At 35.4% G+C, this 17,197-nt stretch overlaps 3 protein-coding genes across 3 annotated transcripts; 1 reads left to right on the forward strand and 2 right to left on the reverse strand.

Moving 5' to 3' along the window:
- The first annotated feature begins 263 nt into the window (after window positions 1–263).
- LOC114521572 lies at window positions 264–12,502 on the forward strand. The gene is made up of 9 exons (XM_028542050.1): window positions 264–356; window positions 6,571–6,669; window positions 7,227–9,743; window positions 9,857–9,901; window positions 10,237–10,272; window positions 10,355–10,468; window positions 10,645–10,680; window positions 10,772–10,885; window positions 11,205–12,502. The coding sequence occupies exons 2-9, from the start codon at window positions 6,573–6,575 to the stop codon at window positions 11,498–11,500; spliced, it is 3,255 nt and encodes a 1,084-aa protein (XP_028397851.1). The 5' UTR covers window positions 264–356; window positions 6,571–6,572; the 3' UTR covers window positions 11,501–12,502.
- LOC114521575 (arrestin domain-containing protein 2-like) lies at window positions 455–3,611 on the reverse strand. The gene is made up of 5 exons (XM_028542056.1): window positions 3,067–3,611; window positions 1,566–1,882; window positions 1,245–1,472; window positions 963–1,128; window positions 455–883 (listed from the first exon to the last, which is right to left on the reverse strand). Exons 1-5 carry the CDS (start codon window positions 3,383–3,385, stop codon window positions 804–806), a joined length of 1,110 nt encoding a protein of 369 aa, XP_028397857.1. The 5' UTR covers window positions 3,386–3,611; the 3' UTR covers window positions 455–803.
- A 56-nt stretch (window positions 12,503–12,558) lies between the features above and the next one.
- Window positions 12,559–16,825, reverse strand: LOC114521574 (traB domain-containing protein-like). The gene is made up of 10 exons (XM_028542055.1): window positions 16,749–16,825; window positions 15,840–16,085; window positions 15,553–15,728; window positions 15,328–15,468; window positions 15,123–15,233; window positions 14,997–15,047; window positions 14,617–14,705; window positions 13,961–14,133; window positions 13,224–13,329; window positions 12,559–12,940 (listed from the first exon to the last, which is right to left on the reverse strand). Exons 1-10 carry the CDS (start codon window positions 16,795–16,797, stop codon window positions 12,796–12,798), a joined length of 1,287 nt encoding a protein of 428 aa, XP_028397856.1. The 5' UTR covers window positions 16,798–16,825; the 3' UTR covers window positions 12,559–12,795.
- Window positions 16,826–17,197: the final 372 nt, after the last annotated feature.

Here is a 17,197-nt window from a genome sequence, read left to right on the forward strand (position 1 = left end):
CTTGAATATTTATAAATCTTTTTTTCACCAAGTTTTAAGTCTACCAATTTCCGCGGTGTCTACACATGCACAATACCAATGGGTCACCTGATGCACGATATATGCAAGTGAAAACTGAACCGGAGACTGGTCACACGGGTCACATACACCATATTACAATTGGTAACTTTCACTTTAACTGTGACTTTAATTGGCATGTAAAAAACGTAGGAACACCAACAGTCAAGTAATGATATGAAACGAAACTTTACATAGAACAAAGATTTATCTAGCTCCTCAAATTGATCCATACTCGGAGACGTTCCAGCAGTGTTCTATAAACTGGCTTTCCAAAGACGAATCCCAAGTTTGCCAAAGTAAGTTTGCCAAAACCTTTTTTACCTACATAATTTTACCTATTAATTACTTGAGCGTGCAAGCAAACGATACCATACACCATTAATTATTTCACCATCTTTGTCGATTTATTTGAAATATGTTGTATCTTTACATGTTAAAATAGAAATTCAAATACGTATTGCTACCACTCTACAATATTATATGCTGCTAAAATATTACATATATAAAATTCGTTAGGCTTAAAATTGGCATAATCTTCATATATGTACAGAGCTTAAAAGTCTGCCAATTATTTATTTATTAGTATTAGTTTACTAATAAAAGTTTCTATGAACAAAATTCTTGTTCATTTCACTTGAATGTTGTGCTATCATCCATGCCCATGGCCAATACATTAATAGGGTTCTGATGTTAGGACAAATATATTAGAATGGAATAGTCTTCAGAGCTTCAGAGCTGAGATTTTATACTTGAGTTTCAGTTTTTTGTTTCATAATACCATTGGAAATATCCTCTAATGAAGGCGCAAACAGTTCATCAAGACCTGTAAACATACACATAATTGTATACTGATTCAAACGTTTACACCAATAATTACTTTGGCTTTGTGTTTGCATACTTACTCATTATACTGGTATATCCCTTTAAACCAGTCTGTTCATAAAACTCTTCCAGTTCTTTCCATTTATTTTTATCTATCGGCAAGCTCTCCATTGATGGTAACTTGTTCCCAATTTTAATAGGAATTGACACACTGAAGTTGTTGCTGAATGATGTCAATGCTGTAAACTATAAGAAACAGCATTAAAATAGACTCAATACACAAACATACCCTCAATAGGGTCAATTTTCGAAAACTAATTTCTACCCAGTGCTTTATTTTATTCTATGGTATAATACAAAACCTTAAGGTGATAAGCAACGCTGAAGAATCCTTTGATCTGAAACGCCTCAGGTCGTAGATCATCAGGAATAGGAAAACTTCCTTTCCACGATTTTAATGTTTTAAAAACAGAGTTCAGTTTTACTTTGGTCGACGATACAACGACTATCCTTGGATCACCCAAGAAGTTGCTTACTTCCCGACACAGATCAATATTCACATACTTGATCTTTTTGTTTGATGCATGTACCTAAAAACAGGTTAAAACTTATTGCAGTATTCCTTTTTTCAATTCATGTCAAGGAAACCATTACAGATAACAGATCTTAATAAGAGAACCTACCTTCACAGTAACAGGAACAGATTCCCCAATTTCACAACCTTCCCATTCCACTGAACAAATAATCTCCACTGGACTTCTTGAAAAAAATATCCCCCTAACACTTTCTGCATAGGATTTCTCCCGTGGGATACCTCTTTGAATAAAACAATTAAGACCATTGACATCAAAATAGAAGGCATCAGTGACAGTAGAATGATACGTAGTATTTGACTGGATCCAGTAACGCACTGAGCCCATTGGACTTTCAAATGAAGTTCGTAAGTTATATGGCAAGTCAAAGGTTATGGGTAAGGAATGTTCGCCAGCTTCAAGAAATGCTACAAAAAAAGTTAAGAATGAAATTTTTACTTCACAAACATGAATATATAATTTAGAAAGACCTAGGGCTCAGATGTTGTTGGCAGGATTCAAGTACAACACCCATGAGAGGGCAACTAATGCAATTCTCAATGCACAAGTTCAAGCAACTTCAGAATAACTATATGAGACCCTTTCTACATATATAATGCTTTTCCATTTTCCATGATTATCACAATTATAACAGTGTACTATTTATCATTTTGTGTTATCTTTCATTTCATTTATTTCTTTGATTGGCTTTTTGTCAAATTAAAAAGTATAATATAGAGAAAACACTAGCTGGTATAATATAGAGAAATGCACTCATTATTATTTCTTTCTTAAAATGTTAACTTTAATAATGTCCCACAGTCCATGGTGCCCCCAACACTAGAAACCATCACCAATCATGTTAATAATTTTGATTGATACTTGTGCATTTTCATGTGATTAAAATGCACAAATTCTGACCATGTTTATTATTGAAGAAAAGTTAAAAATTATAGGTAGGGAGCCAAATGCTCTGGGACTATAGTCGCCAGTTTCTATTACAAACATTTTGTAAATAACAGTAATTTCTATGAGAGCACAGTCTCTCATGCAAGCTTAAATTGGACAGCTGTCAAATGTACTTATGTATATTTACATGTTTCAATGTAAGTGTCACCTTGCGATGGAGATCAAATTCATGATAAATTAGCATGACATGCAAAAATGACAAATATTTATTTAGCTAGGCACACATGCTTTCTTCAGCTTACGCAAAAAATACTGTAAAATCTAAAAAATTGCAACTAAGTTTGCATAAAAAATTCAATTGCAAATTTGATCAAATAAATGTTGCAAATTCTACATTATGTAACATATATTGGCAGACAGAGACAGAAGTATCACAAAAACACAACGGAACTTAGCTTAGAATGGCCACTATACAAACCTTTTTTGACAATTTTAAAAATAAATAAAATATTGGCGATATGTAGTGGAAAGTATAACCAAAGATATTATGTATTCCGCGGTTACATTCAGGCCATTTTCGACGGTGTATAAATTTGTTTAAATATGTTATATTGTGAACTTTCTATATTTAAATAGCAGCTATATAAAACGAAAAATAATTTCATCGATAAAAAGCCATAAAAGTAAAAATAAGAAAACCAACCTGGGGATAACACAACGGGCAAAATAAAGATCATTTTCTCTCTCACTTTACGGCGCTTCGACTTTCGAAGGCCGCTTGTTGAATGTGTTGAATCGTCGAGAATTCGACCTTCGTATTGTACACGTACTTTTCCTCTGATTTCCAAATGTATCTGTGGATTTCCTACAGCTTTCTTCAAATGAACAATACAACTCAATGTAACTTTAGAACCAGCCGTAAATACGGGTCGTGCTTGATCTTCACAAGTGATCTTTTTTATGTGAACAACATCGGTATCTTGATGTAAGTCTTCCTCGTATTCGATTGCTTCGGTATCCATTCCGTGACTGCTCCAAATATCGCGAGTTAAGTATTGTAATATGTTTGTTTTACTTCGCAAATCAGTTCGCCGTGTTTATTCTTGTCTTAGCAAACTCATTGCGTTATTAAAGTAAACTAATATGGCCTATTTATGAAAACTTGCCACCTCTGATTTCTTGTAGGTTCTATAAATTAAAATTCGTGGTTAATTATAACCCACAGCAGAAGACTTCCGGTTCGAAAATATGCACTTTATGCAGAGCACTTCATGCTGGATAATGCAAGCTCGCGTGCTCGCACGCATCCATTGGAACAAAACCGGAATAGACTTGAAAGTTCCCTTTGTGTTTACCATGTACATGTTGATAGCAAATCATGCCTCATTGCGATTTGAGAACCTACCGACAAAACAAATTCGGTTTCCTTTGTGAAAATTGGCCCAAAACCTGACAAACAGAAATTAACTACTTATCGCGGCATTCAAGACGGTCAAAGAGTACTTTGTAGTATTTTTTCCACATCGAATAACGTTTTTATATTTTCTCAAAACCTCCTAAACGCAGTCTTCCACCCTTGTAAGCTGTACCCCGAGGTTGTAAAAAATGCCTCAGTCGTAGTGCTAAAGATAGTTTGCATCTTTTCAGCAAAATCAATCTCGAATAATACAGGAAAATAGCCTTGTTTCAGGCATTATAATACGCGTGTTTTTGACACACTTTGTGTCCTTGTAAAAGACGAATGTGTCCTTGTAAATGGAAAAGTGTGTAGTTAAAAATCATGCCTCATGGACAAAAATGTCTAATATAATTTTAATTTGACTATTTAAAATGATTATTGTTTCTATTATAAAATTGACATTATTGAATATATTATATATTAAAAAAGGCTAGAGACTGACGGACCGTGCTTTGCATGGCTATGCTCTTTTTTATATGCTTGCGTTGTAATTTCACGTTGTAATTTCTAAGACTAAGTGATTATTGAACCTAAAGACAATGTGTGTCCTTGTAAAAATTCCGTATTATAATGCCTGCCTTGTTTTTATCACTATTACCTACTAGGACTAATGATGATGTATTATGACAAATACTGTCGTCAGTGGCCCTGTTTCAAATCAATCTCGTACCTTGGGGTCGGGCTTGTTTTTCAATATTCATGTTTTACTTGTACCATCATATTTCTTTACCATCCTGAGACTGCACTTATGGCGATTAGCCTCTGGGGCTCCCTACGGCCAGCGGGCGTATGGCGAAAACCATTGAACAGTACTGGACAAGAAAATGGCCCGATTTATATTAGAGACCGTCATTCGTCAAGACGAACTTAGGCAATGAAAAAGATAGTTTGTCTTCTAGTAAATTTCGGAAATAGTTTTTCTAGCTTTTTTCTCTTTCTTTCATTAAAAAGCAATAGGCCAATATGTCTATGCCAATATCGTCTTTGGCGTTATATAATAAGGGTGTAGTATAGTAAAGGTGTAGGATATAGTCAAGTCATAGTTAAATTTAGTAAAAAAAAATTCCATAACCGCATGCGGATTTAAAATTTCTCGTCAAATTTATGTCATTCATCATATTCCACGCGGTTGCAAAAATGTATCAAATTGATTTCAAAATTGTACTGTACTATGATGCTTATGTTCCGAATGTGCACTACGATTGTAGACAATATTTCGTTCAGCCAGGAATTAGAATTTGAGCATGATTTATGTATGATGAATGTGGCATCGTTCTCGGAAATCCCCAGGAAAACCGGACATCCCGTCATTACCCTGGTTTACCTCAAAGTAAGAGCCTGGCCAATCACAGTGCTCTATTTTTCCGGAAAAGAAACTTGCTGTGTAACAAAGACGCATTTCATAGATAGGGAAAATTTAAGAAGTACTGTAATTGTTTTTTGTATGTGACACAAAAACCGAATGTAGCATAATATGGTGTGTATATGTTGATGTTTTTATAGGCACAAAAGGTAGGAATATGTAACTTCTTATATATTTAGACAATTCAATCAACAGGCCAATATATATTATATAACCCAACATCAACTCGATTAGATATTTCTCAACCTAGATATAATAAACACTTTATTTGGACTTATTTCTTTTAGTCTATAAGTGCTGTACATGACGTTGCACATATTTAGGTTTTCGACCATTCGTCACTGTCAACTCAGCATATATTGTGTGCCCATATAAATGATATAATGCAATGAACAATTATATTCTCTCAACCGCGACTCAGGATATTAAACTGCTAGTCACTTAGCCTTTAAGTTGAATAACTTTGTAGATTGGTTTTGGTCATATCTTTGGTTATATGTATGTAATATATTTTTGGCTATGTGTATATATATAATGTTATAAATCAATGCCATGTGAACATAATATATTTTTACATTGGTTTAACTATATTTTTACATTGTTTCACCTATTTCACCTGTGTAAAAAATTCAAAAGTAAAATTATCTGAAACTTAAGAAATTATAGACAAATAATTTTTATCAATACAGTTTGGCCAAAATGGTAAATAACAACACTTCATTTGTTGGATTTGACAGCCTGATACTGAACCGTCTTTATTCTTTAATGACTTAGCTGGTATTAAAGATAGATAAATGGGTGGGGCATGTTCATTTATATATTAGAGTTGTCAATTGGATCAGACTGGGCCGTTCAAATGTGATAAATAAATTATTGGATTTTGATTGTATTTGCAAACCACTATTTTTTCTAACCCTGTTGTAACCCAATCTGGCCCATTTAGGTCATTTAGTCAGGGGCGCCGGAAACAGTTTAGGGCGGTGGGGGCAGAGTTTTAAAAAAGGGCACATTCATTTTAACATTGCAACCACACAGAGAGGAAACTCAAATTTACAAGTACATGCGAACTTGCAAATCCATAGGAGAACGCATTTTCAATAATATTACCGGTTAGTTTTTATGCGAAAAGTAGGCATCATGATTAAATGATGAATTTATGATACTTTTATATGGTAGCAAAGGGATTGAACAGGGCTGCCCCCGCTCACCCCTGTAAGCAAAGGGTGGGGGGGTAGCTGCCCCTGTGGTTCCAGCACCCCTGATTTAGTTGTATTAAAGCATGGGAAAGTTGCAGACAAACAGTTGCAGACCTATACTTTTAGTATATATTTGATGTAAAATTCATCAATGCATATGCAGTATTTCCAGAAATTATTTATTTTTAGATATGACAGACTCCAGAGATATATCTGTATCTGGTGAAAGTAACATCACTAATATTGGTGATTATGCAAACATAACCATTATTCAACCTCCTCAAGAAGGTGAGAACTGGATATAGTCCCAGCCCATACAGTTTGCACAATATGTAATTCATAAGCATTGTGTCTTTGTTTTATGAAAATATTTGATGAAGTATTTATAGCCAGCTTAATTGTACCCTGCAGGTTCTTCATTGAAATACATGCTTGCTTGTGTTCAGACTGTTTATGAGAATTTGCAGGGTGGGGGTTGAAAACAATTTTGATCAACTGTGTTTTAAAGAGAGAACCTTTATTTAGTAGCTTTGTCATGCCATTTTTCATGTACTACATGCTTAAGGGCAAAACAACTTTCCTTGAGACATATTGTGTGATATAACCACTGCATAAAATGGACAAAAACACATACTAAGTCTCTTGACAAAGATCCTTAGGTCAAAACATTCATAAGTGTTTTTGTCTATATTTTATGCTCTTGTTAATTATACCACATTTCCAGCAAACTTTAAATTGCTGCATGAACATGAATTGTTGCATTTGACAAAACTGTGTTAAACCCTATTTTATTAAAAAAAGGCCTGGCATAAATGATTAAGTTTAATCCATTTACATTCATTTAGCCAAGCCTGCAGGTAGAGTTGCTATTAGTAACTGCCATGAGCCACTATTTAGTTACTATCCAAGGAGAGAAATTGATGATAAAATCAAGAGAATTGAAAAAGGGAGACCAAAAACCTTGCATGGAACTATTGGAACAGGAAAAACATCCGCAGCCCTGCATTATATCAATGAAAACAAAGAAAAGTATGCTGTAAGTTGGTATATTGATGTCTCTGTTGGTGAAGGAAGCATAATTGATTTGTCAAATCAACTTGCCAAAAAAGATGTTCCTTCAACTTCGCTCCCAGAGGTTCATGTTTCTTACCGACAGTTGTTTACAACAATTAAAGAAATAGCAAAAAATAAAGATGTCATTTTCATGTTAGATAACGTAGAAAGAAAGCCGTCTGCTGAATGGTTTAGAGAGCTGTGGAACATTCGACATTCCGTTTATATGATCATCACAACTAATAATCCTTCTTTATCCAGTGAACTCCCAGATGCAGAGGAGCTGCAAGTAGGAGAATTTGATGAAGCTGAAAAATTTCTTCGTGAAATTCGCGATAAAAATAGTAATGAGGATCTTTCAAAGCTTTGCAAATATTTTGAGTCGAATATTCTGGGTCTGTCAGTGGCAAAGGATTACATTTTAAGAAATAAGATGACCGTGAACAAGTATTTAAAATTGCTAAGTGATAAAAAAGCAGCAGAGATAGTTCACCGAACTGAGCTAAGCAAGAATGAACGAACACTTTACGCAGGTGTCCGTGCGACTTTTGAACAAGTTGATGAGGATAAGCTATCTGCACTAGCTACCATTTCTTTTATCTCTATAAAGATGATTCCAGAGTTTTTTCTTAGCAGTCAGCTATCGTCAGGCAGTTATTGGGAAAACGTTGCCATTCTAAATGATCTACATGATCAGCTAAAGTCACTGGTTTTAATCACAGTAAAAAATGACCTTCGCTTTTTCTCATTTCATTCTTTCACACAACATGTCCTCAGAGATATGATCGATGAGTCGACTAAATATGATCTAATGTACAAATTGGCTGGGATTTTTATTAGATATATCGGTAAAGATAACCGTTTTTCAATGGGTGATTTCCTCCAACGTACCGTTCGCGAGCATGCAGAGATTTTTTTGGGTGAATGGGAGAACAAGGAGAAGAATGATCGTACTACGATTGCATTAGTTCGATTATCGGAGCTTGTTGGCTTCACATACACCCAGCAACAGCCTCCAATGCTACTAAAGCTGGATTTTCACTTTCAACGTGCACGAAGGTTACTTCATAAGCTTTGTGGAATAACCAAGGAAGATTTGAAACCTTCTGACGGGATAGTTCAAAAGCTCGCTGGTCAATTCAAAGGTCTTTTGTGGGGACAGTCGGTTGAAGAGATGTATGGTATAACCAACGATGATTTGGTTGCCGCGAATCAGTTGTTTACAAAACTGTTCTTGAAAAGTTCAGAACTATCGCCAGAAATAGTCAAAGAACTTGTTTTCTCGCGCACTGTAAACAAGCAAGATCTTAGTATTTTTCCTGGAGCAATAAAGAGGAATAAGAAGGTGCTGGAAACGATTGAGTCATCCCAACCGCTCTCGCCAGATGACGTCAAGTTGTTCATAAAGCATGGTGCGGCTTACAGCGTTGATGCCTACAAGCCATTATTTCTGCCAGAACTTTATCTGTCATTAATTTACAGTTTTGGCCGAAACTATTTCTACCAAAAGAGAGCAACGATGAAAAATCCAAGCTTCTACACTAATCTTTTAAAGCTAGCCTATTGCCTTTCAGTTGAGATCAGCAAGAAAATGAACGCCGACGAGTCTGTTTTTCACGAGTACTTGGTTCAGTCTAATGCTCTTCTATATCTTCTCGTTAATGACGACTTTCATGATGAAGATGGTAAATACAAGAAAAAAGATGCCCAGGCCCACGCTAGGGACTTGAAGAATGCGATATATCGATACCAACAATTGATAAATGAAAAGAGAAAATTTTTTGAGATTGGAATACTGAAAAAAACCGAAGACGACACGTACAGCAAGTTGATTTGCTATCAACAGATTTTGAGATGCTTCGACACGTTGTTATCACTTCCAGACGTTGAAGATCGTGATGAACATATCAATGTTGGCGTCAAACTGTGTGATGATCTCTTGCCAATATTGGATGAATATACCGCCCTGGAAGACCCAAGCAAAGAGGAGCTGGTTCGATATTCAAGACATTTGAACGCTGTTGGCAAGTTTTATTTAAATATAAAACGAGATGAATGTTACTCTAGCGCGATAAATATTTTCACCATCTCCGCCAAACAGGCTGAAAAATCCGATCTATCATATTTTCATCTTGAAGCATTAGTTTGCCTGGCAGATATTTTTTGCAGACAAAGTAAACATCGTGACTCAAGTGAATGTGTTAGAAAATGTTACAGTACGGAAAGTCTCCGTGAAATGTTACATCAGAAGCCCCATCTTCAAGAACAAATCCAAAAAATCAGTGAACAAATCCGTCCACAGTGTTCAGGTAAGAATTATTAAATAAATCGTAGAGCTGGCTCTTGCCGAACTCTTTTTTTCCTGCATGGGAAAAAATATTTTGTGCGGCTCTGTTAATCTTTAATGCTTTTTGTGATCTAGATGGTTCAGATGCTAAAGCACCCAATTTTTTTGATGATTCTGATGGTACGGTACGAAGCGAAAAATCGTTTTTTTTCAGTGTATTTTATTAGGACTATTTTATTAACTTTTGCTTAATGGCGTTAGGTGTCTTCTTATTGGCAAGTTAGTCATGCGGTAGGGGGGAGGTGAAGTAGGGGGGAGGTGGAGCAGGGGGATGGTGGAGTAGGGGGGTGGAGTAGGGGGGAGGTGGAGTAGGGGATGGTGGAGTAGGGGATGGTGGAGTAGGGGGGGGGTGGTGGGTGGAGGTGGAGGATATATATAATAAAAGAACTACCAACTGTTAAGGATGTAACTAAACTTGAACAATGATATTTGCTACCGTTTTCTTTGCTATATAGCGTCTGATAACGAGGAACAACCTGAAGAGGAAATTGGTAAGATCTCAAAGACAATTTCGAAACCAAATATACACCTGGTTTTATGTGTATTTTAAAACGGGTTTTTCGTCTATTATAGTTTTAAGGGGTGCAACTCATGATGAACCTCCATTGTCACAAGATCATGTGAATGAGAATTCTCAACCTTCATCAAGTCTTCCTGATTCACAAAATTCACATCCAAATAGTAACGGTAAGTCTGTAATAGCAGCCAATTGAATGGTGAAGCTATAATTGCATTGATTAATTGAACTTTGTTTCTTGTGGTTTCTCGGATTGGCAAGCATAATTTAAAAACCTACCAACTGCTAAGGATATGATATAGCTGAACGTGAAAACTGATATTTGGTATTGTTTTCTTTGCCATAGCTGCTTATGACGAGGTACAACCTAAAGAGGAAATTGGTAAGATCTTTAAAGACAATCTCGAAACAAAATATATACACCTGGTTTTATGTGCTTAATTTTATTTCAAAACGATGTTTTCGCCTTTTAGTTTTAGAAGTTGCAACGAGTGAAGAGCTTCCGTTGTCACAAGATCGTCTGAATGACAATTCTCAACCTGCACCAAGTCTTCGTTGCTCACAAGATTCACACCCAGATAGTAACGGTAAGTCTATGAGTATGATAGCAACCATTTGTATAGTGAGGCTATATAATTTTATTGATATATTTCTGAATAAGTTCATCATGCAATGGCGAGTACCGGCAATTCGGTACAATACGAGTGATGTTTAAAATTTTGCCAAAATTGGCGAGCTGCCGGGGCGAATAATAATGGCCACTAATGCAATTAAAGAAAAAATTATATGCAAAGGGTGACCTCGATATAATATTTCACTGTAACCGGAGGCCAATGCAGTCGGAATGTAGAAACGACAAAATTACGCAAATCGAACGTCGTTTAAATAATATATTTTCTAATATAGATAAAGCAATGGATACACACTTATTAATATTAGCGGACAAGATTCCTGGAGAATGGAAAAAATTGGCAAAATTCCTTAAAGTCGGGGATAATAAGATAGAAGAGATCAGCTTGAACCACCCCGGGAATGTAGTATGGCAAGCCTATATGATGCTAAAACTTTGGTGGAATTCCAACTGTTATCTCGCAAGACCTCGCAATCACTGGCGTGAGAAGCTTCGCAGAGGTCTTAGTGAAATTGATAGAAATGATTTAGCGGAACGTTTTACTGGTGATGTTCTTCAAACAAATCAATGAGGTTATGTATGTTGTTTATTTTTGAAATTTATTGATCAATAGGTAGCTATAAAGCAGAATTACGTAGGCACACGGCCGAATGTAAGAATGCCTTGTCCGTGAATGTGATAGTATCGTACTGCATGTATGATAGCCGTAGTGAATGTGATAGTATCGTACTGCATGCATGATAGCCTTAGTGAATGTGATAGTATCGTACTGTATGCATGATAGCCTTAGTGAATGTGATAGTATCGTACTGTATGCATGATAGCCGTAGTGAATGTGATAGTATCCTACTGTATGCATGATAGCCGTAGTGAATGTGATAGTATCGTACTGTATGCATGATAGCCGTAGTGAATGTGATAGTATCGTACTGCATGTATGATAGCCGTAGTGAATGTGATAGTATCGTACTGCATGCATGATTACTGGTAATGCGTTTTTCTTGTTTATATATACGATTGTATAACGAGGAATTGTTTTACTTGAGGGCAATGTACCATTCCCTATTAAACTAAATGATAAACTAGGAAAGTTCATCGGGGATGTTGAGCATCTCCAAACTAGTCTTAATAGGGGCAGTAGCATAGCCAACATCGATAATTGGGAGGGGGGTGCGTATTCATATATTCATGCATGTTGTGTGTGACCAATAGACAGATTAATCCATCTCAGATGTTGGGACCATGGAATAGCTAATAAAACTTAACCATTTCAGACCATGTGACTTGAAATGGGTTAATTTGCAATGAGTAACAAGCTGAAAAGGTCTATTCCTTTTGAAATCGATTGATTGGCCCCCAATGATCGATTCTGGCTACGCCACTGAATAGGAGAATGACCTATTATCATCATCATTCATCTGAATCATGTAAATTGTTTTAACTTTTTTGAAACCCTGTATTCCCTTATAGTCATGTATTCTTAAAGCATTAATAAGTTTTAGTGAATTTTTGTTGTGTTTGTCAGATCTCCAGACCAATCATGGGTGGGAATCCCCGAACAAGACACCAAAAAAATGCTAATTTCAGCAAAATATTTTAGTATGTAGATTTTTTAATTTTCGAAACGGCATATAAATATCATTTTCTTAGTTTCTCCCTGCTATATTACTACATGTAATCACTGTGGTTAGTGGCCCAAGTTTACATCCCATATTATGTATGCATTGGTTAGTCCATTAGTTATAACCTTTGTCTTATTTTTGCTTCCATTTAATGAAAACCCAATAATTGGAATATTTGACGTTAAATAATACATTTTTATATATAGGTATGCTATCAGCTGTTCTTCAATGCAAAATAAATAAATTATCTCGTCAGTGGTAAGACAGGAAGATAGTTCAAGCATCCTGTCCAGCGTATCACTTTGTAACAACTCCACGCCATAAACACCCCCACTGCGGCTTTAAATATCTTCTTTAAGTATACAAATGTCATACTTTTTGGTGGCATCCTACATGAACAAGAAGGTGGTCAAACAATTTTAGTAAGCTCTACCTTGCCTAACAATAATAATTTATAGTTCAATAGCTCAAGTAACCCTTCTCACATACAACATAATAATTTGTTTCTCTGTAATTTAGGTAGGAAGATTGAAAGTACCCAAAAAATGGCGTGTCGGCATGGTGTCAGATGAGTAGCAAAAGGTTGCCATTTTTGCGAAGTTTATAAAACATACTAAGGAGGTCGTGAAAGGGGATGGTTAGATTGCTAAACTTCCAATGAAAAATATATACCTCATTATCTCTTGAACATCGATATCTTTCTCCCAATTATCAACTATTCCAGGGACATGACCAATACCAACAACACCAACAATCACTGTTGGTTCAAAGTGAAAACCTATATATAAGAAACCATTACACTTGCAGATCACTTTGTAATAGACGTAGGGATTGCAGAAAAACCGATCTTCTGTTTTACGCTTTCGATCGGGGATACATTGTATTATTTTCCGATAGACAAATCCGATTTTGCGCACTAGTGAATCAAAACAAAGGCAAAGGGTATCCCAGATTCATAAGAAAAGTGTGAACCAGAGTTTTACTACTCTTGTCTACAATGGAGACAATGAGGTAGAATAAACTTGTTAATCAGTGATCAACAGCAATGGCTGTTGAGATGTACAAGAACCAGGCTTAAACAATAAACTCCTCTGATGAGGCAGGACCAATGCCTTAATTGGAAGGACAGAAACTTTATCCTGCCTGCAGGATTTATTGCAACTAATTTGATATAACGACTTAGAACTAATTGCTGCTTAATTGCTAACTTAAGTTTGTCTCTAACAAAGGAAGGATTATATAAATGATCCCTGATACCACTGATACGCATGCGTAAGTCCCAAACGAAACAAAATCATGCGAGATACCGCGGATTTAAATATATATACAGAAACATTTTTCATTAGCCTTTACGTCATACATTTTTTCATACCAGTGAGGCTGAAGATAAAAACTTTGAATAAACGAACCTCCGTCAGCTTCTGTAACCTCACGAGGAATGGCGGCAAGTCTCAATGATCTTGCCAAATACGCATCTCTTTCTTTTACAATGATATCATACAACTTGGGAAAATCGCCTGTCATCTCAGCTAACATCTCTGCAAGTAAGTCTTTCTGTTTACATCGTTCAACATCTTCTTTACTATAAAAAATGTAATACTGTACTCTCGACGTTATTGGTATGAAGACGATTACTTAATAGTACTATTAAATTGTGTAAATAGTACACTGTGATTGGACTGATTTGGCCCGTTTTAACCGGGACCAGGCTGGCTATTAAAGAAAGACAAAAAATTACATGGTGGTATCAGTCCAGCTCAGTAATCCGGGCTGCAACGAACTCACCCAACATTATTCTAAAATTTCCTGAACAACCGTTTTTGATGTTTTTAAAAATTTATTTACATTCTGTATATATTTGAATTATTGCGTTGTTATAACCCCCCCCCTGAAAACACATGTATTGTCAATGCTTGTGTAGTTATTGAAGAGGATGTCCTGACACAGATTAGCTATATAGCTAAACTGTGGTCCTGATAAGGGGCAAGTTAGTAAAGTGTAGCCTAAAATACGAGAATATTATGTTCACTACTGGGAAAGTAAATTCTTTAATGATGTTCTCTACCTTATTGGCTCTTTAGAAGTAAGAAGATGCCAAGCAAGTGTTATCTTTTGCCATATAGAAAGGGCACCCATTGCCCTTGCTAATGTGACCTGGACCAGTTGTACAAAAGAAGGTTAAGTTTGCTTCAGGGAATTGGGTAAGTAAAATGTGATTAACTTAGCACCTGTAATTATCCACATTGTTTCATACTGTGAAAATTGTTGTTTTTGATCGAAAATATTCTATTGTAGAGTGTAGTCATGCATAGTTGTCTAAACTTTAGCCTGTTTTCATCATAAAAAATTTTCCACACATAATGGCATAAAGACACTTATACTAAGTGCAGGTGCAACATACATTTAGGTTGGGTGTAATATCTATAACTGCAAGTAACAATTTACCTGTATTGGGCGGTCAGCAAGTCGAAATTGACAAAATGGGACTTTTTTTGCCTATAGTTAAAGAATTTGTAAATGCGCATATCTCTTAGATCAACATAATTTAGAAAATTTTAAATAATTTTTAACCTCTTGATAAGCAGCTCTGAACTCTCCTCCAGGTGCCATTCCTAATTGCTTTGTTATGTGGGCTGACATGCTAAGCAGCAGTATTTGCATTATGCCTGAGACAACACCAGCCTACGTGAATCAAGTATATAATTTGTTTTAGAATTTTTCTTCCCATGACAACTGAGAAGTTGTCAGTTATAGTCTACAATATATAGACACTCACATGTTTTATTAATGTTCTTAACTTCTCAAAATTAATATTGGCAACTTCTTTCATTAGAAATTCTTCGTCATACTTTAATATGTCTACCCTACTCCGGCATAGTTCAACCATCACCACATTAGGCTGTAGTAGTTGTATAGTCTGAAAAGTAGACAGTTTATAATCTAATTTGTTGAGTTATGACAATGGATGTGATTGATTTATCATGGAGATTGTTTTTTTTACCTTTCTAACATCCTCTTGACTACTTTCACTAAAATGTGCTGTGCCAACAATATAGACTGTTGAACGATATGGTGTCACCAGTTTTGTTACTGTTTCTGGAAGTTGAATATTTTCTGATCTCCCCTCAGAACCAGTTTCATTAATTGAATGAAACAAAGACTCATCCAATTGAATCTCTAAAAAAACAAGTAAGATCAAAATTCCAGTGCAACCAAATCTAGAGACCTAGTACAGTATCCTAAATAATAGAATGATAAACTAATGGGATATTCATGATTAGAAAATACCAGAGGGTGATAGTCCACTGAAAGAATGTTGATTAGGATTAACAACATAATATGATTCAGCAGTCTCCATTGTTCCAACCAATGGTGCTCCATCTCCAGTTTCTATAACAATCAACTCATCATCCTCTGACTCCAGCCATTCACATGATTCTCCACTTGTTGTAACATCTATTTCACTACTCATGTCTGATTCTTTCTGTTCTTTATTGTCATCATCAGACTGCCTTTCCTTAACAATTGTTTCGTCTAAAGAAAGGAGTCCTGTTTTTAGGTTTAGGTTTATAGCACACCATCATAGTGAGGTCATTTCTTTGTCATTTGGTTTTCTCTCTTTTCTCATCCTTTTTATTTATGAATGTATAAATTGTTGCTAATTATTTTAGGTAACAGCATGAAATTAGTTATTTTCCTAAGTTTACATGGTTTCTAAGTGTCATTTAGTAAGATACTATTCAATTCATTGATGCAATATTTAAAATTTTTTTGAAAAGATATTAATTGCAGCGTTGTATTTGCAGATATTAAATTTAATACATTAAAAATTTATCGTACATATTACACGTCACGTGTACGAAGTAATATATAAACAGAGTTTATTAAAAACAGACTAGCACTAGGAGCCTAGTAGACATCAAACACACACGCACACATGTAAATAAATCCCATATTAACTCGCTATGTATATGAAACAAATGTGTCACTATGAATCAATTTAATGCTCAACATGCTTAGGTATAAGGCAAGCCCTTCAAAGTACTATCTATCGACCATCATTTTATAAATATAATCACAAAAAATAAGACCCAGTAAAAATGCAAATATAAATGCAACGATCACATGTAATTTTAAATCGAAACATTAAATTTAAGAATATGTTATAATGCCTTGATTTATTTTGTTGAAACAAACCTCCTTCATCAGCGTTAATTTCAATATTTTTCTGTTCTGCTTCTGCCATATTGTACTATTTATTTACCGAAAACAATCGGCACAAAAATCGGCAAAAACTCGGACACTGACGTAAGCTGCCATAACCTGCATAAACCTGCATGACAGAATGACAGCCTTGATGACAGGCTATGACGTGTAGTCCCCGCCATTATTGAAGAATCGATTTTATTATGCAAAATTCGATTGTGAAATATTGAATTGTGATACATTGTCGTCACGTTGTACTATATTCTGCAATTGTGATACCCTAAATGGTGAAAGTCGTAAATTTGAAAACAATAAACTGTGAAGAGCTAAATTATACAACATCAAATTGTGACGCATTAAAATTGTGAATAGAGAAATTGTGCAACAGTAAATTGTGAAACGCTAAATTGTGCTACTTTACAGTAAATTGTGAAACATTA

The sequence above is a fragment of the Dendronephthya gigantea genome, unplaced genomic scaffold (assembly GCF_004324835.1).
Source record: "Dendronephthya gigantea isolate DGI-Jeju-01 unplaced genomic scaffold, DenGig_1.0 000020F, whole genome shotgun sequence".
In the NCBI taxonomy this organism is placed as follows: Eukaryota; Metazoa; Cnidaria; class Anthozoa; order Malacalcyonacea; family Nephtheidae; genus Dendronephthya; species Dendronephthya gigantea.